This window comes from Mauremys reevesii, linkage group 11 (assembly GCF_016161935.1).
Source record: "Mauremys reevesii isolate NIE-2019 linkage group 11, ASM1616193v1, whole genome shotgun sequence".
Lineage (NCBI taxonomy): Eukaryota > Metazoa > Chordata > Testudines > Geoemydidae > Mauremys > Mauremys reevesii.
Window position 1 is genome coordinate 5,577,043 of NC_052633.1, and position 21,082 is coordinate 5,598,124.

At 58.4% G+C, this 21,082-nt stretch overlaps 1 protein-coding gene across 3 annotated transcripts in view; it reads left to right on the plus strand.

Moving 5' to 3' along the window:
• COL18A1 (collagen type XVIII alpha 1 chain) overlaps positions 1 to 20,252 on the plus strand; it is a 269,164-nt gene extending 248,912 nt beyond the window's left edge. For 2 of the 3 annotated variants that reach the window (XM_039494504.1, XM_039494503.1), the window contains 15 exons: positions 722 to 775; positions 1,815 to 1,877; positions 6,052 to 6,117; positions 7,202 to 7,244; positions 8,594 to 8,656; positions 9,574 to 9,617; positions 10,223 to 10,345; positions 10,746 to 10,890; positions 11,052 to 11,131; positions 12,730 to 12,861; positions 15,234 to 15,269; positions 15,429 to 15,701; positions 16,328 to 16,525; positions 17,091 to 17,206; positions 18,320 to 20,252. In XM_039494504.1, the coding sequence (XP_039350438.1) occupies positions 722 to 775; positions 1,815 to 1,877; positions 6,052 to 6,117; positions 7,202 to 7,244; positions 8,594 to 8,656; positions 9,574 to 9,617; positions 10,223 to 10,345; positions 10,746 to 10,890; positions 11,052 to 11,131; positions 12,730 to 12,861; positions 15,234 to 15,269; positions 15,429 to 15,701; positions 16,328 to 16,525; positions 17,091 to 17,206; positions 18,320 to 18,533 (1,650 nt within the window). In that variant the 3' untranslated portion in view covers positions 18,534 to 20,252. The remainder of the gene's footprint in view (positions 1 to 721; positions 776 to 1,814; positions 1,878 to 6,051; positions 6,118 to 7,201; positions 7,245 to 8,593; positions 8,657 to 9,573; positions 9,618 to 10,222; positions 10,346 to 10,745; positions 10,891 to 11,051; positions 11,132 to 12,729; positions 12,862 to 15,233; positions 15,270 to 15,428; positions 15,702 to 16,327; positions 16,526 to 17,090; positions 17,207 to 18,319) is intronic. The other variant, XM_039494502.1, reaches the window with a different exon arrangement.
• Positions 20,253 to 21,082: the final 830 nt, after the last annotated feature.

A 21,082-nucleotide genomic window follows, 5' to 3' on the forward strand; every position in this document is an offset into this window, starting at 1 on the left:
TTAGAAAAGGTGCAGAGAAAGGCGACAGACATGACTAGGAGTATGGAACAGCTTCCATATGAGGAGAGGTTAAAAAGACTAGGACCGTTCAGAAATGACTAAAGTGGGGGATATGACAGGGGTCTATAAAATCACGAATGATGCGGACAAAGTGCATAGGGAAGTGTTATTTACCCCTTCACATAACACAAGAGCCAGGGGTCACCCAATGAAATTAATAGGCAGCAAGTTTAAAACAAAAGGCAGCACTTCTTCATACAGCGCACAGTCAACCTGGGGAACTCATTGCCAGGGGATGTTGTAAAGGCTAAAAGTATAACTGGGTTCACAAAAGAACTAGATCGGTTCATGGAGGATGGGTCCGTCAATGGTTATTAGTTAAGATGGTCAGAGACACGACCCCACGTCCCTAAACCTCTGACTCCCAGAAGCACCTGGCTCTGGCCATGGTTGGAAGACAGACTATTGGGCTGAATGTACTATCGGTGTGACTCAGTGTGGCCATTCTGATGTACTTAGGAATGCACAGAGCCAGGAGGTGTATGCTGAGGACACTGGAACAAAGCATGGCCAGGCTTTTCCACTCCAGTGTCCTTTGTCCTTTGTAGCTAGTAGTCCAGCACAGAGCCAGCTGCACCTCTTACCCCCCCGTTTCTGCTCATGTCGTTCCTGCATGGGTGTGCAGACTGAGTGTTTATTCCTTTCCTGCTCTCCCTTTTAGGGCCCGCATGGACGACCTGGCCAGAAGGGGGAAATCGGCTTTCCTGGCAGACCGGTAAGAACGTCTCCTAGCTCGTCTCTGGTGTGTTCCCTGGGTCAGCGGGGTCTGGTGCTCCTTTCCCTAGCCAGCACTGCTCCCATTGCCTCCCTGGCTGAAGGAAGTGGAGACACCCCCATGCTGAAGCTAATAGGGAACACTGACAATGCTGCACAGTTTGCTCAGCTGGAGAACTCTCGCTGAGCTTGTGTTTTCACCAGATCCTCACAAGCAAGCTGAGCAATTGCCATCCTGGGATGCATAAACAGGGCAATCTTGAATGGGAGTAGAGAGGATATTTTGCCTCTGTATTTGGCACTGGTGCGAACGGTGCTGGAATCCTGTGTCCGGTTCTGGTGCCCACAATTCAGGAAGGATGTTGATAAATTGGAGAGGGTTCAGAGAAGATCCACAAAAATGATTAAAAGATTCGAAAACCTGCCTTAGAGTGATAGACTCAAGGAGCCCCATCTCTGTAGCTTACCAAAGAAAAGGTGAAGGAGTGACTTGATCATAGTCTATAAGTACCTACATGGGAAACAGCTATTTAATAACTGGCTCTGCGGTCTAGCCGAGAAAAGCTCTAACACACTCCAATGGCTGGCAGTTGAAGCCAGATAAATGCAGAGTGGAAATAAGGTGTACGTGTATAACAGTGACGGTAATTAACCATTGGAACGATTTACCAAGGGTTACGATGGATTCTCCAGCACTGACCCTTTTTAAACCAACGTCGCTCTGCTCTGGGAATGACTGTGGGGCAGGTCTCTGGCCTGTGCTGTACAGGAGCTCAAACTGACTGGTCACAGCACTGGTCAGTAGAGCTACATGAACTGGTAGGGCTTGGGGGCTCGTAAACGTCTCCAATTCATTGAGAGCATGTTCCCCTCCCTCCCTGGTGCATTGTCTCTTCTGATTTAGCGAGAGGAATGCTGCCTAAGAAAGCCCTCCTCGGGTGCAGGGTGTGGTGGTGTGCCATCCGCTGGAGTCGGCACAGTGAGCAGTGTCTACAATAAGTTACTGCATTCTGAACCCTCGGCTTGATGTTTGTCTGCAGGGTCGTCCCAGCATGAATGGGCTGAAGGGCGAGAAAGGGGACCCCGGAGGGCTTGGCTTGCAGGTGAGTGCTGTCCCTGAGGACCATGGCATGCCGGAGGGGCTGCAGCTGGCTTTGGCAATAGCCGGCCGCGTTGTCCTGGCGCTGGGCAGAGGGAGAGTCCCTATCCAGAGAGCCAGCTGCCATAGCATAAAGAGGCACCACGCAGGTTTAATGAGTGAGAGGGAAGGGCTGGGCTGGAGGGTGGACGGAGGGCAGGGATGCTGGCAGGAGCAGTCCAGGGTGGAAAAAGCTTTCAGTGTCCTCCGACCCCCATAGCACGCAAAAGCCCCACAGCCAGCCAATCAGAGTGGAGGTGACGGACTGTGCTGCGGTGATGACCCCTGGATGTTGGCGGCCAGGGCATCCGTCCCGTCCATAGAGATGGCCCTGGGCACTGGGGAGAGGGCTGGGCTGGGGGGATGGGAACACGCTTGTGCCCACGTTGTCGGCCTGGTTTGCTTTGTTAAAGGAAACAAGCACTCAGGCCTGTCCCAGCCTAGCTACTGCTGTGCAGGCTCCAGGAGCGGAGATCCCTGAGGGAAACAGCCATCAGTCACAGCCGCTCTGCTGTCCCCGCCTCGCTGACACGCTACTGGGCGCTGCGTGGCATGTGCCAGCAGAGAGCCAGCCCTGGGCAGAGGGCAGGGGGGAAGGGAGCCGTGATGAATGCCAATGGCCGACTGAAACCCTCGGTCACCCTTTGCTGCCACTGCCACCTGCTCTGGCTTCCCGAGGCCCAGCTCTCCACCACGTTCCGCCTGTGCGGCTGCTCCCCTGCTCCTGGCCACGCTGTGCCCATCTCCAGCCGGCCTGGCAGGCAGGGCTCACTGCTGCTGCCTATATTCAAAACCCTCCATGCACTGGCTCATAACCCCTGCTTCTCCTTGCTCTGCTCCGTTGGCACCAGCCTCGACCTTCCTCTCCTGTGGGCCGACCAGGAGAGTTGGCCCCCTCAGCCTCACTGGCTGCCGTGTCTGCACTGATTCCCCAGCGAACGTCTGCGTTCTCCCTCCCCTAGCCTCACCCCCGGTGCCTTTCTCCATGCCCGTGTTTGTGGTGCAGTGTGACTGTAAGTCTGCACTGACATTGGCAGCCTCAGGGATTTGGGTACCTGACTTGAGACCCCCGCCCCTCCCAGATCCTGATTCTCAGAGGGACTGAGCCCCCCGCTACTCCCAGTGACCCTAGCGCAGACCCTCTGAAAACCAGGCCTTCAGCGTCTCTGTTTGGGCATTCGAGGGCAGAGGTGTCCAGGTGCTTCCGGAGATGTGGGTGTCTGCATACAGCTGTATTGGGCAGAGACCCGCAGCGAGGGTCTTGGTTAGTTTGCGGAGGAGTAAACCGCTCAGGCTGACTGAATGAGTCCAACCTCGTGAAGGGAGAACTGGAAGTCCACAGTCAAGGAATTATGATGTGATTGGAATAACAGAGACTTGGTGGGATAACTCACATGACTGGAGCACTGTCATGGATGGATATAAACTGTTCAGGAAGGACAGGCAGGGCAGAAAAGGTGGGGGAGTTGCATTGTATGTAAGAGAGCAGTATGACTGCTCAGAGCTCCGGTATGAAACTGCAGAAAAACCTGAGAGTCTCTGGATTAAGTTTAGAAGTGTGAGCAACAAGGGTGATGTCGTGGTGGGAGTCTGCTATAGACCACCAGACCAGGGAGATGACGTGGACGAGGCTTTCTTCTGGCAACTAACATAAGTTACTAGATCACAGGCCCTGGTTCTCATAGGGGACTTCAATCACCCCGATATCTGCTGGCAGAGCAATACAGCGGTGCACAGACAATCTAGGGAGTTTTTGGAAAGTGTAGGGGACAATTTCCTGGTGCAAGTGCTGGAGGAACCAACTTGGGGAAAAGCTCTTCTTGACCTGCTGCTCACAAACAGGGAAGAATTAGTGGGGGAAGCAAATGTGGATGGGAACCTGGGAGGCAGTGACCATGAGATGGTCGAGTTCAGGATCCTGACACAAGGAAGAAAGGAGAGCAGCAGAATACAGACCCTGGACTTCAGAAAAGCAGACTTTGACTCCCTCAGGGAACTGATGGGCAGGATCCCCTGGGAAAATAACATGAGGGGGAAAGGAGTCCAGAAGAGCTGGCTGTATTTTAAAGAATCCTTATTGAGGTTGCAGGAACAAACCATCCCAATGTGTAGGAAGAATAGTAAATATGGCAGGCGACCAACTTGGCTTAACAGTGAAATCCTTGCTCGTCTTAAACACAAAAAAGAAGCTTACAAGAAGTGGAAGATTGGACAAATGACCAGGGAGGAGTATAAAAATATTGCTCAGGCATGAAGGAGTGAAATCAGGAAGGCCAAATCACACTTGGAGTTGCAGCTAGTAAGAGATGTTAAGAGTAATAAGAAGGGTTTCTTCAGGTATGTTAGCAACAAGAAGAAAGTCAAGGAAAGCGTGGGCCCCTTACTGAATGAGGGAGGCAACCTAGTGACAAAGGATGTGGAAAAAGCTAATGTACTCAATGATTTTTTTGCCTCAGTCTTCACAAACAAGGTCAGCTCCCAGACTGCTGCACTGGGCAGCACAGTATGGGGAGAAGGTGACCAGCCCTCTGTGGAGAAAGAAGTGATTCAGGACTGTTTAGAAAAGCTGGACGAGCACAAGTCCATGGGGCCGGATACACTGCATCCGAGGGTGCTAAAGGAGTTGGCGGATGTGATTGCAGAGCCATTGGCCATTATCTTTGAAAACTCATGGCGATCGGGGGAGGTCCTGGATGACTGGAAAAAGGCTACTGTAGTGCCCATCTTAAAAAAGGGAAGGAGGAGGATCTGGGGAACTACAGGCCAGTCAGCCTCCCCTCAATCCCTGGAAAAATCATGGAGCCAGGTCCTCAAGGAATCAATTCTGATGCACTCAGAGGAGAGGAAAGTGATCAAGAACAGTCAGCATGGATTCACCAATGGCAAGTCATGCCTGACTAACCTAATTGCCTTCTATGATGAGATAACCGGCTCTGTGGAGGAGGGGAAAGCAGTTGACGTGTTATTCTTTGACTTTAGCAAAGCTTTTGATACGGTCTCCCACAGTATTCTTGCCAGCAAATTGAAGTATGGGCTGGATGAATGGACTGTAAGGTGGATAGAAAGCTGGCTAGATAGTCGGGCTCAATGGGAAGCGATCAATGGGTCCATGTCTAGTTGGCAGCTGGTATCAAGTGGAGTGCCCCAAGGGTCGGTCCTGGGGCCGGTTTTCTTCAATATCTTCATTAATGATCTAGAGGATGGTGTGGACTGCACCCTCAGCAAGTTTGTAGATGACACTAAACTGGGAAGAGTGGTTGATACGCTGGAGAGTAGGGATAGGGATACAGAAGGACCTAGACAAATTAGAGGATTGGGCCAAAAGAAACCTGATGAGGTTCAACAAGGACAAGTGCCTGCACTTAGGTTGGAAGAATCCCATGCACTGCTACAGACTAGGGACTGAATGGCTAGGCAGCAGTTCTGCAGAAAAGCACCTAGGGGTTCCAGTGGACGAGAAGCTGGATATGAGTCAAGTGTGACCTTGTTGCCAAGAAGGCTAATAGCATTTTGGGTTGTATAAGTAGGAGCATTTCCAGCAGATCGAGGGACATGATCATTCCCCTCTATTTGGCATTGGTGAGGCCTCATCTGGAGTACTGTGTCCAGTTTTGGGATCCACACTTCAAGAAGAATGTGGAAAAATTGGAGAGAGTCCAGCGGAGGGCAACAAAAATGATTAGGGGGCTGGAACACATGACTTATGAGGAGAGGCTGAGGGAACTGGGATTGTTTAGTCTGCAGAAGAGAAGAATGAGGGGGGATTTGATAGCTGCTTTCAACTACCTGAAAGGGGGTTCCAAAGAGGATGGATCTAGACTGTTCTCAGTGGTACCAGATGACAGAACAAGGAGTAATGGTCTCAAGTTGCAGTGGGGGAGGTCTAGGTTGGATATTAGGAAACACTGTTTCACTAGGAGAGTGGTGAAGCACTGGAATGGGTTCCCTAGGGAGGTGGTGGAATCTCCTTCCTTAGAGGTTTTTGAGGCCCGGCTTGACAAAGCCCTGGCTGGGATGATTTAGTTGGAGATTGGTCCTGCTTTGAGCAGGGGGTTGGACTAGATACCTCCTGAGGTCCCTTCCAACCCTGAGATTCTATGATTCTATGAAACCCAATGAACTCTTTCCTCTCTCTGCAGGGTCCCCCAGGTCCCCCCGGGCCCCCAGGCGCCCCTGGCAGTGCAGTGTCCGTCTACGACAGTAACGTAAGTAACGGTCCTGGCACGTCATCACGCCATGCTCTTGGGTAGGGGTCACATAATGGCCAGGGCCATGAAAGATGTTCCCGCTGTTTACTGCCCCCTGTTTCCTTGGCAACACACACGCAGCTGGGCACAGGGGGGCGCTTTCACCAGGCAGGCATGTCCAGGAGCACCTATCCCCGGAGCACAACTGGGAAGGGTGGCTAACAGGCAGTGCGCTCGGGAGCTGTTGAAGGGTGGCAGCCTGAGCGCGTGCTGCACACTGGGGAAGACGCATGCCCCATAGCTAGCTTGTCTCGCGGGGTCGTCCAGCCAGAGAAAGAGCCTCTTTCCCAAAGCACTTTGCAGAAGGTGCCAGGCCCAGCTCCCCTGAGCAGTGAGCTGCATGTCCTGGGGCCCAGGAGCCCCCATTTATTTCTGTGTCTTGCTCAACAACTTCAGGGTAAATCCACCTAGAAACAGGACCAGCCAAGCCCCCCCCATGCCTGCTCAGCAACGGGGTGGTGGGAGCATGGAGCCTGCCATCCCCTTTAGCGGCTGAGCAAAGCTTTCCCAGGGCTGGGTTGGTCAGGGGCTGTGTGGGGCTGGGCAGTGGCTGTTCATGGCAGTCTGTCACTGGTTTAGCCTCGCAGGCACCGTGCAGTCCTAAACCCAGAGTAAGCAAATACCCAACCCTGCTCTGAAACCCAACAGTGAAATCTAGGCCCAGATTCTGCCCCCACCCACGCTGGGCAGCCCCACAGCCCACTGACTTCACCAGGACTGCGCGCAGCGTGTGGGACTGTGCAGATGGCAGATCTTGGACTTTATCAGATGGAGCATGTGACCTTGTGCCCACTCCCAGCGATCACGGCGCTTGCTAATGAGGTGGATGGTTTGTGTCACAGAATGTCTGCACTGGGAGGAACCAGTGAGCTCTGCTTGCTGGCAGCAAGAGGGGAGGTTCTGTGCACATGCTTCGCATGTGGTCTAACATAGCATCATTGGGGAGACCTTGGCTGTAGAACGTGCCAGGCCCTGGGGCAGCGGGGCAGAATGCCTGGCAAGTGTGCTTTGTTTTAAAGCAATGCGATTTCTGTCTTTTCAGGCATTTAGTGAGTCGGGCCCTCCCGGCCCTCCAGGACTGCCTGGTAAGGATGATGCTAGTGCTGGGGCTTTCTGCAGCAACGGGGGAAGGAAATCAGAGCTTGTCCGATGAACCTTTTGTGATGTTGTGGCCCTGAACGGCTTTGGAGATCTTAGCATGGCCGTGAGGAAGGGTGGGGTTTTAGAAAGCCCCAAGCAGGAGATACAAACCGGGGGCTTGTTTGCAAGGCCTGGTTACCCTTGTGCTGGGTGCTATGGGAAGTCTAAGCTGGCGATGGGATAATGGAGCCCTTCATTACTGAGTTGTGCCATGCTGTAACCTTCACTGATAAGGCTGGGCAGGGAACGGGGCTGGTCCCGCAAAGAGGAACAAATCCTTCATTTTCATCGCAATTTCAGCTTTTCAGTGAAGAGATGAAACCCAAAATGTTGTGACTGGAAACTGAAATATCCAAGTTGAAATATTTCAGGTGCCAGTTTTCATGTGTTTGGGTTTTTTGATGAGAAGTTGACATTTTCCGTGGCAAGCAGACACTTGCTGCAAAAGCTTTCATGACCTCAGAAACCCAGGTTTCCATCGAAAACAGTTTTGTTGAAAAGTTTTCCACAAACCCTACTTCCTGAGTAACCCAGGATCTGATGGCTGTGTCTCTCCCCTGGCTATGGCATCTTACCCCCCGGTAGGGCCTGACTAACGTGACTTGGTAAGCTCCCTCCCGTGGTCGGTCTGGCTGGGGAGCTGCCTAGCACACCCTTGCTCGCTGTTAGGGATAATGCTGGGTGTGGGCAGTGCTAGTTAGCCTCCGTCGTTCTAGCTGCAAATGGAGATCGTTGCTGCTGGCTCCCAGTGGAGGGCTATGGCTCGTGTGGTGAGAGATCCTGCCATTACCTTCTGGTTCAGGCGGGAAGAAGCTAGGAAGCCCACCTCCAGCATGTGTGTTTTCTGCCTTAGCACTTGGACCCCACCAGAGCTCTGTTCTTTGCCCGGTTGTTTCTCTCGCTGCCAGGGGAGTTGACTGTACGTGTGAACCACTCTGCCTCTTCTGGAGCTCAGGAGGGGACTATTTTGTTTTCATATCTCTTGCTAGCCAGTAGAAATGTGCAGCATGGTTGCTTTAGCATATGGCCAAGTAGCGTCACCCCGCGTGGCAGGGGCTGTGCAGTCTCTGATGGGAGGTGTTTGTGCGGGTGTGTGCTGCCTTCCGGTGTTCAAGCACACTTACCATCCTGTGGTTGCCACTCAGAGGTCAGTGTGTGCCTGCAGTTACGCCAGGCGTGCCACCCTGTGCATGTGGAGGGTGAAGTTAAAAGCTGCGGTAGTTCCAGCCTCTCTCCTCCAGCTTCACCATTGCCCGAGCAGTGTTAGGCTAAGGCTGGTGCTTTCTTTTGTCAGGCTACCAGGGTGCCCCAGGACAAAAGGGTGAACAAGGCGAGACAGGCGCCCCAGGGCCCCCAGGTAAGTGAGCACATCCCTGATCTTCCATCTGCGCTGCGCTGGACTTGGTCCTGCCTCATGGCTCCGCAGTGACGTGTGCGCAAGACCATGTTGACCTGGGGGGAGGGATAGCTCAGTGGTTTGAGCACTGGCCTGCTAAACCCAGGGTTGTGAGTTCAATCCTTGAGGGGGCCATTTTTAGGGAACTGAGGTAAAAATCTGTCTGGGGATTGGTCCTGCTTTGAGCAGGGGGTTGGACTAGATGACCTCCTGAGGTCCCTTCCAACCCTGATATTCTATGAAATCACACCATTTGGCAGTCTCAGCAAAGAGACATGGGTGGCTGAGCTTAGGAGCTGTGCACTCCACGTTCCCTGCCTCGTTCAGGACAGACCTGCTCTGAGGAGGAGTCAGGGCTGTGCAGTGAAGGAGGGTGTTGTCTGTAGGACCTGCCTCAATTGTTGCAGAAGTGGACAGTGTGCCATGAATGAGGCAGGGCTGGCAGAGAAATGATGGTCTTGTGAGGAAGGCAGTTGAATGCTGCCCTGGAGAACTGGATTCTATCCCTGCCTCTGCCACAGAGTTCCTGTGTGATGCTGGGCACGGAGCACCGTCCCACCTGAGGAAACAATAGCATGTCATGAAAGACTATATCCCAATGCACACAAAGGGCAGAGTCATGTTCCCATGGGCGGCCTTCATTCCGGCCTTTCCTGCCTGCAGGGTGCTTGACTTTGCACCTTAATAATGTTCTACTAACGGGTTAGAAGGCCCTTGCGGTTGGCGCTAGTCACCCCAGCCTGGCATGGCGAGCCATTGGTAGCTGTCTGGGGACGAAGCAACTGGGAGAGTCCGGCAGGAAATGTACCAGGACCCTCAGCTGTGGGATTTAACGGTGCCCGCTAGCCACTCTTGACTCTGTTCCTGTCTCTTTGCAGGCCAGTTCCCCTATGATCTCAACGAATTTGGTTCCACCTTCCGGGTAAGTGCGTCACCGAGATGGGGGCTGCCCCCTGGGACTCAGCGGGACTGCTGCCATGAGGACATTAGGAGCACACGGAGCCTTGGCAGGAGTCACGGGGGGCATCCCCAGCTGCCGTGGCACACGCAGAGCCCGTTGTGCTGTGGCTGCAGGGCAAGGCTGGTGTGGCTCAAGCGCCCAGCTCCAGTGCTGTGACCCCCAGAAGTGAGGCCCGCGCTCAGCATCCCTGAATATCCGGGTGGCCACGTGTGTTAAGGGCACTTGGCCGGTGTGTGCAGTGGTGAGCTGCTCGCCACTGCTGCAGGCTGAGCACCTCTCGGGCGCTCTGCAGAGGGCAGTCCCGGTAACTCCCTGGAGCTGGCGCGCTCTGCTTGTCTGTCCCCACAGAGCATGCACCACCCAGGCGCTGCAGGGACAGACGGCGCAGGGCACGTGTCCCAGCACCCCTGCCCTCGGGGGCTGTGCTTGTCCTGGCCTGGCCTGGCCGGGCAGCAGGGCGTGGGAAGGCCCTGTGGGCAGGAGTTCACAGCTCCCCGTTCCTTGGGGGGTGGCGATAGGGTTGGGGACATCGGGCAGCCCAGACTAATGTCAGTCCCCTTCGGCAGGGCGGAAAAGGAGATCGGGGGGACCCTGGACTGAAAGGAGAGAAGGGGGAGCCCGGCGAGGGAGGACTGTATGGACCAAGCGTCTCTGGACCTCCAGGTCCTCAGGGCTATCCTGGCCTTCCGGTGAGGTGCCGCTGTTGGCAAGGGGATGGGGATGGGGTTAGGGTGGGCACCTCTGGGCAGGGTGACAGAGAGCTTGATGGGGGCAGCCAGCGCTGTGGCCCTCCCCAGGGGGGTGTCTAAAGGGAGGGGTCGGTGTCCCATGGAAGGGGTTCCCTGAGCCAGATGGGACTGACCACAGAGCCAACCGGACGCCCACTGCCCAGGAAGAAAAGCCTCACAAGCGAGCGGTTCCAGTGGGGCCAGCAAGCACCCGGCATCCTCAGGCGGGAGGGTCAGCAAGGGGGAAACAAGCGCCTGGCATCCTGGGGCCGGGGGGTGCAGGGGCTGGGGGGGCTGTGTGGGGTGGGTTGAGTGGTTGTGTGTCTTAACCTGAAAAAGACTCTCCCTTGTGCATCACCAGGGTCCCAAGGGGGACAGCATTAGAGGCCTGCCCGGCCCCCCAGGGCCTCAGGGACCCCCTGGCATTGGGTACGAGGGGCGGCAGGGTCCCCCTGGGCCTCCCGGGCCCCCCGGGCCCCCCTCCTTTCCAGGACCCCACAGACAAAGTGAGTATGTGGCCAGGAAGTCATCTCCGTGCCCTCCCCCATGCGCTGCCTCCCCACGTGTTCCTGCCCCTTGCGTCCCACCCACCCCCACCAGGCCTGAGAGCTGCCTGGTTACTGAGGTGCTAACCCCCCCCTGAGTACCAGCCTGTTCTTCCTTCCAGCTGTCAGCATCCCTGGCCCACCTGGCCCGCCAGGGCCACCGGGACCTCCAGGGACCAGCGGGTCGTTGACCTCTTCTGGGGTAAGGCAGGGCACGCGGGGAGGGCACAGGCGGCGTGTGCGGTCTGGGAGCAGGGTGCCCGGGGCTGCCCATCTCGGGGACAGCAGTCCCGGGGGAGGGTGGGGGCAGTGCAGTGGGGAGACCCAGACACAAGCCCTAGTAGGAGAGTTCAGAGATCTGCCCCCTGGAGGAATATCCCGGGTGAAGGGCAGAGCGGGCTCCAGATGGAGGCCCCAGAGGAGCGGGAGAGGCCAGGCCGTAGCGTTGCCAGGGGTGGCACTAGTCAGAGAATCAGTGCCCTCTGCTTAGTGCCGGCCGGGCCGGCCAGGGGGCTGCCTGTGACATGGGCACTGAGCGCAAAGCCAGCGATACCCGCTGTGGGAGCTGGGCTGTGATCCATGACAGCCAGGGCAAGAGGAGAACCACGTGGGAAGGACCGGCAGAGACCAGGGGACCAAAAGCCCCCTGCCGTAGGGCTCCTGGAGCTGAGGACACTGTGCACGTGAGGGGGATCAGTGCAGACCTCCGGGAGATTTGTGAGCGCAGAGGGCTCTCCAGTCTAGACGCCCCCCTGCCTGGGAGCTGCAGTGAGAAATGAGGGGCCGATTTTTAGCAGTGAGGGGACTCAACCCTTGGCCCAGCTTATCTAGGGAGGCGGGGGGCCTTCCTGTGTGACTGCAGCGTGGCTGCAAGAGTGCTTCTCTGCAGTGCCGCTCTGTGCCAGGAGCGCCCCGTGTCTCTGCAGCAGGCCACGCTGCCCGTTGGGAGAGGCAGGTATCCGCCATCCTGCCGAGAAGAGCAGTGGAAGCTGTGGAGAATCATAGGTGGGAAGAGCCAGAGAGGAGACTGGGGGCGAGGGCTCGTTGTGACTAGATCTAAACCAGTGGCATGGGGAAGGCCAGGCAGGAGGCCCTCCTCAGCAAAACAAGGAGATATCAGTAAACTAGGTGGGCAGCTAATCTTAAACTGACAAAATAAAATGAATTCACTTGAGGCAGAACTACCCTGTGGAACTCGGGGCTACAAGATATTACAGAGACAGCTGCCGGGTTCAGAAAGGGGTTAGGCCACTGTAGGAGTAGCAGCATGCACACTTACCATGGACCAGGGGAATCAGCTCTCATGCCAAGAGATAGAGCAGCCACTATATCCCTGAGCTCAGGAAGGGGCCTTCCCCAGGGCAGGTGATGGCAGAATTGTGCAGGAGTTTCACGCTGTTCCCTAAAGCATCTGGCCGCTGTCCTGGCCAGGGCCCTGCTCTAGCGCCAGTGCTCTGATGCAGAACCCAGGGTCTGAAGGGCTGGAGTCACCCAGCGTCCAGCGGACGGGCCTCCGTTAGGGTTGATCTCTGAGCCCTTTGATGCCGGAGCACTAAGCATGCCAGTGCTCATGGGCCCTCTGCTGCTGTACCCCGCGCAGTCAGAGCCCGTTTCATGGCGTTCGCCGGCCTCTCCTCCGAGTCCATGCCGGAGTCGGGAGCTGTGCAGCGGAGCTGCACTCACACCCGGGGCCAGCGGGAGACAGCCGCTCTCGTACCTCAGTGCTGGGCTGCGGGGGCTCCTCCTGTTGTGGCGCCCAGGCCTTTCCTGTGCCTGTGCACTGAGGCTTGTGTCCCCCAGCAGCTGCGGATCTTGCCGGCGTATCAGTCCATGCTGAGCACGGCTCAGGAGGTGCCCGAGGGCTGGCTGATCTTCGTACAGGACAGAGAAGAGCTGTACGTCCGGGTGCGCAGCGGCTTCCGGAGAGTCCGCGTGAGTCTCTGCTGAACCTGGCAAGGCTACTGGGGAGTGGCTGTGGGTGTCACCTAGGAGAAGGTGCCCGGGAGCATGGCCAGTTGGGGCCTGGGGCTGATGACCGACGTTGTTACAGGGGGATAGGCTGCTGTGTACATACCTGCATCCAGATCTGTCTGCAGAGCACCGCAGCTGTGCCGGGGCCCAGCCAGGACCAGCTCTGTGCCCCTGGCGCTGCCAGGCAAAGGCCCCAGTCCTGCACAGCACATGCCCTACGAGCAGCCCTGTGCAGGGCAGGGAAAGACCCACCGTGGATATGGTTGAGCATGTGTCTCTTGTCAGGATCGGGGCCTACGAGTCCAGCCCGGCTTGCACAGACCCCACACCACGCAGGGGCCAACTGGGCATTTCCAGCAGCAGGAGCTGGGCCTGGTGCCTGTCCAGCCGTGGGCAGAGGCGAGATCGGAAGACCTCTGCCCGTCGAGCTCCCATATAAACAGTGCAGGGTCACCCTGTGAGCTGGGCAGAATGGGGATGGATGAGCCCTGGCCATTCTCTGCTGACAGGCTCAGGCAGGCTGAAGAAGGGCCGGGCATGAGACTGGCACGTAGCAGGTCCTTGGGAAGAGCCCCAGAAACCGAGCCTGGCAGTGCCTGTTCTGTGTGCCAAGGGGAGCAAACAGCACAGGGGCAGGGGCCATTTCCCATGCATGGGGCTCTCCTGGCGCCTATGGCCAAGCCTGTTCCTGGCGCTCCCGGCACCCAGCGAGTGGGGGCTGGGGCAGTTTGATGGGGAGGGCAGGTTGGATTTAGTGCCGCCGCTGCTCCCAGGCTTGGTTTGCCAGAGCCGATGGCGAGAAGGGCACCCCCAGCCCTGTCCCTTGAGGATTAATGGCACACAGCTAGTGGGGGGTGCCCACGCCAGGTCTTCTCAGCAAACTCATCTGGCTCCCTTGGCTGGGAAGCGGGGATGGCAGGGGCCCTGCCCAGGCTGGTGGGCCCCTCGGGGCTGCGGGCGAGGCAGGCGTTGTTCCCAAGCCGGCACTGGGAGGGAAGCACGGGCCGGATTGCCGCCCGGCTGTGGGGCTGGCACAATTCTTCTCTCCAGGGACGGGAGTGAATGCTCTTTAGAAGCCCTCTACCGTCCCCCAGCGTAGCAGCCCCCCCAGCTCCCCTTCCAGATCGCTCCTGCTGGAGTCACGCCCCTTCCTGCCAGAGCCCCTGGCACTGCTGGGCCACTCACAGCCCCAGTGAGCACTGGCAGCCTCTTCCGCCTTCCAGCTCTGGGAGTCTGGTCTCCCACCCCCTCAGGGACACCCCCACCACTGGGAATCCCCCCACACACCCCACCCGCTCCGGGACACCCCCACCACTGGGAATCCCCCCACACACCCCACCTGCTCCGGGACACCCGCCGCACTGGGAATCCCCCCACACACACTCAGGGACCCCCCACTGGGAATCCCCACACACACGCTCAGGGACCCCCCCACTGGGAATCCCCCCACACCTCCCACCTGCTCCGGGACACCCACTGCACTGGGAATCCCCCCCCACACACATTCAGGGACCCCCCACTGGGAATCCTCCCACACACCCCACCCGCTCAGGGACACTCCCCACCCTGGGAATCCCCCCCCCACACCCCATCCGCTCAGGGACACTCCCCACACTGGGAATCCCCACACACACTCAGGGACCCCATGGGAATCCCCACACACCCCACCCGCTCAGGGACACCCGCCGCACTGGGAATCCCCCCACACACACTCAGGGACCCCCCAAGGGGAATCCCCCCACACACCCCACCCGCTCAGGGACCTCCCCGCCACTGGGAATCCCCCACACGCTCAGGGACACCCCCACCACTGGGAATCCCCCCACACACCCCACCCACTCAGGGACACTCCCCACACTGGGAATCCCCACACACACCCCACCCGCTCAGGGACACTCCCCACACTGGGAATCCCCACACACACACACTCAGGGACACCCGCCGCACTGGGAATCCCCCACACACCGCACCCGCTCAGGGACCTCCCCTCCACGGGGACTCTCCCCACACAGTGAGCCCATGCTGAGCTGTAGCCCCACGCGAGGGATTTCTGGCGCAGGCTCAAGAGGGGGTTTGGCCCTGGCCGGTCTGTGGTGAAGCCTGTGCTGTGTGGAGCTGAAGCATGCTGCTTGCCTCTCGCTCCTCCACAGACCCTGGCGCCCCCTGACACGGGGTGATCACTGGGCCACAGCCGCCCGCCAGCTGCTTGGGAATGGCCCCCAAAATCTTTTCCTTTCCTGACCGTTCTCACTGGTTCGGTGTGGCTGTCCCTGCAGTCTGGACCCTGGCTCTGCCTGGCCAGAGAGTAATTGAGCCTCCTTGCTTTGTTTCAGCTGGAGGAACACACTTCCCTCTCCAGCCCCGGGCTGGTAAGTGAGCCCTTCTTTCCCCACCTCCCCGAGGGCTGTGCGCTCAGGCCCACGGAGCGCGACTCTGCTCGGCAAAGCCAGGGGTCTGTCCCCCGGCTGGCCGGGGCTGCTCGCCCGCCCCCATGGCTGGGCAGTGAGCATCGCGCTCTCTCACGACAGGACAACGAAGTGTACGACAAGCCGCCAAGTGTCCACTACTCGCATGGCGGCACTGCCTCCTCCGGCTTCCCGCACCCACGCCGAGAGCACAACCCCTCCCCCACAGCCCGGCCCTGGCGAGCGGACGACAGCATCGCCAACCACCACCGCCTTCCCGACCACTCGCCCCACGGCGCCCAGCCCCAGCAAGAGCCACTGGACAGCTTCTCCCCAAATCGCCGGGGGGAGAGCGCCCCCGCTGCCGTTCACAGGCACCATGACTTCCAGCCCGCCGTGAGTACTGCCCAGCCACAGCTTCCCCCGCCGAGCGAGAGCAGAGCTGTGCACGGCCCAAGGAGTCCGTGCCCCAAGCCAACCTATTGCAGCGCAACACAGGCAGTGTATGGAACGAGGCAGCTGGGCCCAAACGGGGGGGGCGGAGGGGGTGTCCCCGGGAAGAGCGAGAGGAAACGGCCCCCCGGGGTGTGCAGTCACCTGCACTCAGGCTGAGAGCACGCGCCAAAGCCAGCTCTACCATGCACCCTTTCTTCCAGCACTGCCCGGCCTGCCAGCCCCGATCCCTGTCAGGCAGATAGCACGCTGGCTAGCACGGGGCAGGGACGCTGGTTCTGGGGGTGCTGCCGTTACTGGCTGGGCACACCAAGGATATCAGGGTTAGTGCCCGTGAGCATTCCCTGCATGCTGCAGAGATGCTGCTGGTAGCACTGGAGGAGGTGATCTCTGGAGGAGGAGCTACGTTGGGGCTTTCCCTGGAGCAGGTGCCATTGCCCACTCCCCATCTCTGCATGGTGCTGGGAGGACACGACTGGCGGGTGAGGGCAGCGGCTCTGTGGGTGAGGGCAAGATGCCGATTACCACTGGCCACAGCACGTCGGGTCCTGTTTGTCTTCTCGTTCCAGCTCCACCTGGTGGCGCTGAACGCGCCGCTGAGCGGCAGCATGCGTGGCATCCGTGGCGCCGACTTCCAGTGCTTCCAGCAGGCCCGGGCAGTCGGGCTGATGGGCACATTCCGAGCCTTCCTGTCCTCCCGGCTGCAAGACCTGTACAGCATTGTGCGCAGGGCCGACCGGAGCGGGGTGCCCATCGTCAACCTCCGGGTACGCCCTGGGCTTAGCCTGTTAGCACTCGGAGAGGCTGGCTGGAGCAGGGGCCTCTGTTCTCCAGCGCTGCCCACACTGGCAGCACCGCTGGGGGCCTGCAATCCTGCTGAGCCCTGGGGCAGATCAGTGCAGGCAGCACGTGTGCGGGGAGTGCCAGCCCCACTGCATATGTGCCCCCGTCAGGATTTGAGCCCAGACCTCCACAAGCACAGGCCAGTGTGCAAGCCACGCACGCTGCAGACGTGAGTGCTGCCGTGCTCAGTGCAGCAAGCCCACCGTCAGCGCTTGGTGCACCCGTCACCTGGGCGGCAGGGCCTGATCCGACAAGTGGCACCAAGTGCCCTCGCTCCCACAATGGTAGATGGGGATTGGGGCGCTTAGCACCTCTCAGGAAGCATTGGAGCCTCGTGCAGCCCATGGGCAGCCCTGCTTCCCGACGGCCGTCTCTGCTGAGTGCCGGAGAGGCTGGGCTCCCGCGCATCCCTCGCGGGGAGTGGGGCTCTGGTTGCTTTCCCAGCAGACACTATTGCTGCGGTGCTGTGACTAGTTTTTCCTCCCAAAGGATGAAGTGCTGTTTAACAACTGGGAGGCGCTGTTCTCGGGCGCAGAGGCTCAGTTCCGAGCTGGTGTTCGCATCCTCTCGTTTGACGGAAGAGATGTACTGAGAGACTCTGCATGGTAGGTGTCCCAGAACGGCTGCCTCCTGTCGCTGCAGGGAGTGACCCAGTGCTGTGCAGCTGCGGGGTCCCCATGGCACGGGGGTCCCTTTCGGGCTGGCATTGAAGGGGACGGGGTTTCATGATTCCCAGCCAGCATCATGGGAGGCAAGTGAATGCCGTGGGGAGAAGCTGCTGGCTCTGCCAGGAATGATCTGTCTACTGTAGGAACAGTGCATGTGAAAATGGCTTGTTAGCCTCCCAGGGCAGGTCCTGGGCTCCTCGCTGGGCACAAGGCCACCTCCTGGCCGAGTGCAGTGTCAGGTACTGGGGTTAGCCTGTGTGCTAGGTGGTTCTGGGCCCCGTTCCCCTGTACAGGCTTGGACTGCATGTTACTCCCCGGATCTGCCCTGCGTGTGCGGAAGCAGAGCCGTGATAGCTAGCAGGGGGTGATGACTCCTGCGAGGTGCCCGCAGTCACCAAGCTGGGCAGGAGGGGCAGAGCCTTTGTGTAACCAGCAGCGACCGGTAACCGGGGCAAGGAAGAGTGAGGGAGCAGATCTCCTTGGCGTGGGTGTTGTAAGTTCTCTGGCTAGTGCCTCGGTCTCCCTGGCTCAAACAGGGCCAGGTGAACTCTGGGCCAGCCTTCCTGCCTGGATGGCACGGCCTTGTCCAGCCAGCCAGGCTCCCCTCTGTGAGAGAGAACTGCCAGGGAGGGAGCTCACCGGGCCGCATTCCTCAGGGCCTCTCTTGGCTTTGTTTGTGGAAATGGAGGGATTTGCCAGGTCGCTGTCCTGGGGGGTTGGATGTGGTGGGGGCTCCGTGCGAACGAGTGACACACGCTGAGCAGGGGGTCTCCGTGCTGGGCTGCTCTGGAAACTCCGGTTTCCAGCCTCCCTCCCCAGGGCAGGTTTGATCCCATCCCCCCTCCACACAGTCACGGTCATGGTGGGGTTTTGGGTTTCATTACCACCCAGGAAGCTGCAGGGAGGGAGCACTGGTATCTCCGGCCTAGCCTGCTGCTCCTGCAAGGCAGGCCAGGGGTTGGTTGCGGGGGGGTCTCTTGGCAAACCGTGCCACTCCAGCCGTTGCTCATGCCTCGGGGCTTGGCAGTGAGCTGTTGCCTTGTACTGCAGGCCTCAGAAGAGTGTCTGGCACGGCTCTGACGCCAAGGGCCACCGGCTCACAGAGAGCTACTGCGAGACATGGAGGACGGACGATGGCGTGGTGACGGGCCAAGCCTCCTCGCTGGCCTCGGGGAAGCTCCTGGAGCAGAAGGTGAGCAGCTGCCGGAATGCCTTCATCGTCCTGTGTATCGAGAACAGCTTCATGACCTCTTCCAAAAAGTGACCTGCCCCCACCCGCGCCTCGCAGCACAGAGCGGGACCCCAGCGGGGCAGCCACTTCCCCCTTCACACAGCCATTCCCAGAGAAGCAGATGAAAAGCCAAAGAGTGTTGAGTTAGTTTGAAATGCCAGCCCGGTGCTGGCCAGCATCTGGAGGGCTGAGCCGACTGGCTGTCCTGGCCATCTCCTCGTCTCCGGTGTACACGCAGTGGGTCTCGCTTTTAATCCCCCTCATATTTAACCAGGTTAGTTGTATTCTTGGGTGAACTCTGCTTGGTTCCCTGTTTTCCCCCTTGCTAGGACAGTCGTCACAGGGAGGGCCCCGTGGTCCCCACGTGGGGTGCCGGAGCACGAGATGCTCTTCGCTGAGACGGGGAGGCCCAGCGGGAGAGCTGGCTGCACGGCCAGTCCTCGGGCTGTGGGGTGGATGACAGCCCCAGCTGGACAGCACTCTGGCCTCGTTAGCAGCCGGAGCAGTGCAGGCTGTCACCAGCTCAGCTCTGCTGCTCGGTCTGTGACATCCCAGGGCTTTGCTGTCTGGCGCTGGCCATGCACCCTGCGGGGGCTCAGCTGGGTGAAAGGCCCTGTGTGTCTAGCTGTGTCCCTCTCTGCAGGCTGGCTTCCCACTCAGCTTAGTCTGATAGCCCCTGGCTTCACCTCCCCTCCTCCATCTGTTCCAGGGCAGCTGGACTGGGACCAGACTCCCAGCCCCGGGTGCCTCTCAGCTGGCAGTGGGGTTCCGGCTGGCGGAGCCCTGCTCCCCACAGTGGGTGGCGAGAAGTGGGTTCCCCCCATGGCATGGGTAAGCTGTTGGGAGTAGTACTTCAGGAGGGGGCGGCTGTCCTTTGAAAGCAGAGTCATTTCCTTGCTGGAAGAACCAAAGGGGTTCGTTAGAAGAGAAAGTCAAATAGAGGCCGAATCCCCACCCCAACTGTTCTGTGCAGGGCCTTCCCCATTGCAGGACAGTGGCTAGCCGGGGTGGGGAGAGGGGGGGTGCCATTTTAGCAAGTGTCCCCTCCCCACACCTCCCCTGGCTAGCCCAGCCAATCCACACCAAACCCTGGCCGACATGTGCCTTACGCTGGTTAGGGGCAAGGGAGAGCAGTGCATGCGCTGATGCGGGGAATGAATGTTCTCTCCTTGGCCGGGGGGCGGGGGGATGGGGCATTTCCTTGAGTGTCCAGAGGGCAGATTAAAAAGTACCTGTTCTAGCAATCCTGGGTGGCAGGGCCGGGAGGTTGTGTGACCTCCATGAGCATTACCGGGTGGAGATGCTTCTTTGCTGCCATAAAACCCGACTTCCAGAGGGAGCCCCAGCCCCTGACAGGCAAGTCTGAATGTTAGGAGAACGTCTGGATGTGGGATTTAAGGTCCCATACTGCAGCTGAGCATCAGCTCCAGGAGAATGTCCCACCTCAAAGCCAGAAGCCTTCCACACACTTCTATACTCCTCGTGTACCACACTTGTGAAGCACTAATGTCTAAAGGATTTTTTAATCAGTTTTGAAAATCTGAGGTGCTACATTTTTAACTAGCTTCTTATTGTACTGAAATTATTACCATAAAGGCTGTGCAAGTCACACAATTCCTGTTTCTTATTGTCTACTGTATTTGTGTAATTAATGCAATTTAAAGCCTGTGGATTTTTGTTTTTTTGTCAGTTGTGTTCTTTAAACCGTTTTCTAAAGGCACTGAATAAAGGAAAGTCTCCTCTTGTACTCTGTCATGTGGCTGTGAAGAGAGATGTACGGGTGTGAATGCCCTTAAGAAACGCAGGCAGCTGAACTCTGGCTTCCTCCAAGGGGAAGGTCACAGGAACACCTGCATGGAGCAGATCTGAGGTCCGTTTTGTGCAGTGTCTCGTTCTGGTTTCTGTTAGTCTGGCTGACACCCTGAGACAGGAGATTTACTATCCCTTCCAGAATCTGTCACCATTAGGGCCCTACCAAGGTCATGCTTGTGAAAAACACATCACGGACCGTGAAATCTGGCTGTTCAGGGGAATGGGGCTCCTATCACATGCTGGACTGGGGAGGGATTTCCTCTTCCCCTGCAGAGGCCACTCCCAGGGCTGGGACCCGGCTGGCTGGGAGCCCAGCTCTGAAGGCAGTGCAGAAGTGAGGGTGGGCTGTGGAGTCAGAGCAGTTGAGGAGCTTCCTGCAGCCGGGGGAGGTTCCCAAAGGTGGGTCTGACACTCCCCAAACAGAGGAAGTCCCGTCCCTCCTCAGCCCAGCTGGGACTAGCAGCTGTCAGTCTTGGCGTTTCTTGTGACGTGTGACTGCCCGGGAAGCTGAGCCCCCCAGGGCTGTGCAGTGCCGGTGGAACGCTGACTGGGCTCTGGGGCTGGCTGGGGGAAGAGCCCAGCATCTGCGTAGCATCGGCGTCACTGCCCCGATGTGCTGTGCTAGGAGCTGATTCCCCGGTTCCATGGTCACAGGCTGTTACCCAGGGGGTGGCAGTGAGGTCTCAGCCCAGCCCCTGCTGCTGCACTCCCCATGAGAAGGTGAAGTGTCAGTAACTACCGAGCACAGGCCTGGCAGAATCAGTGTTGGT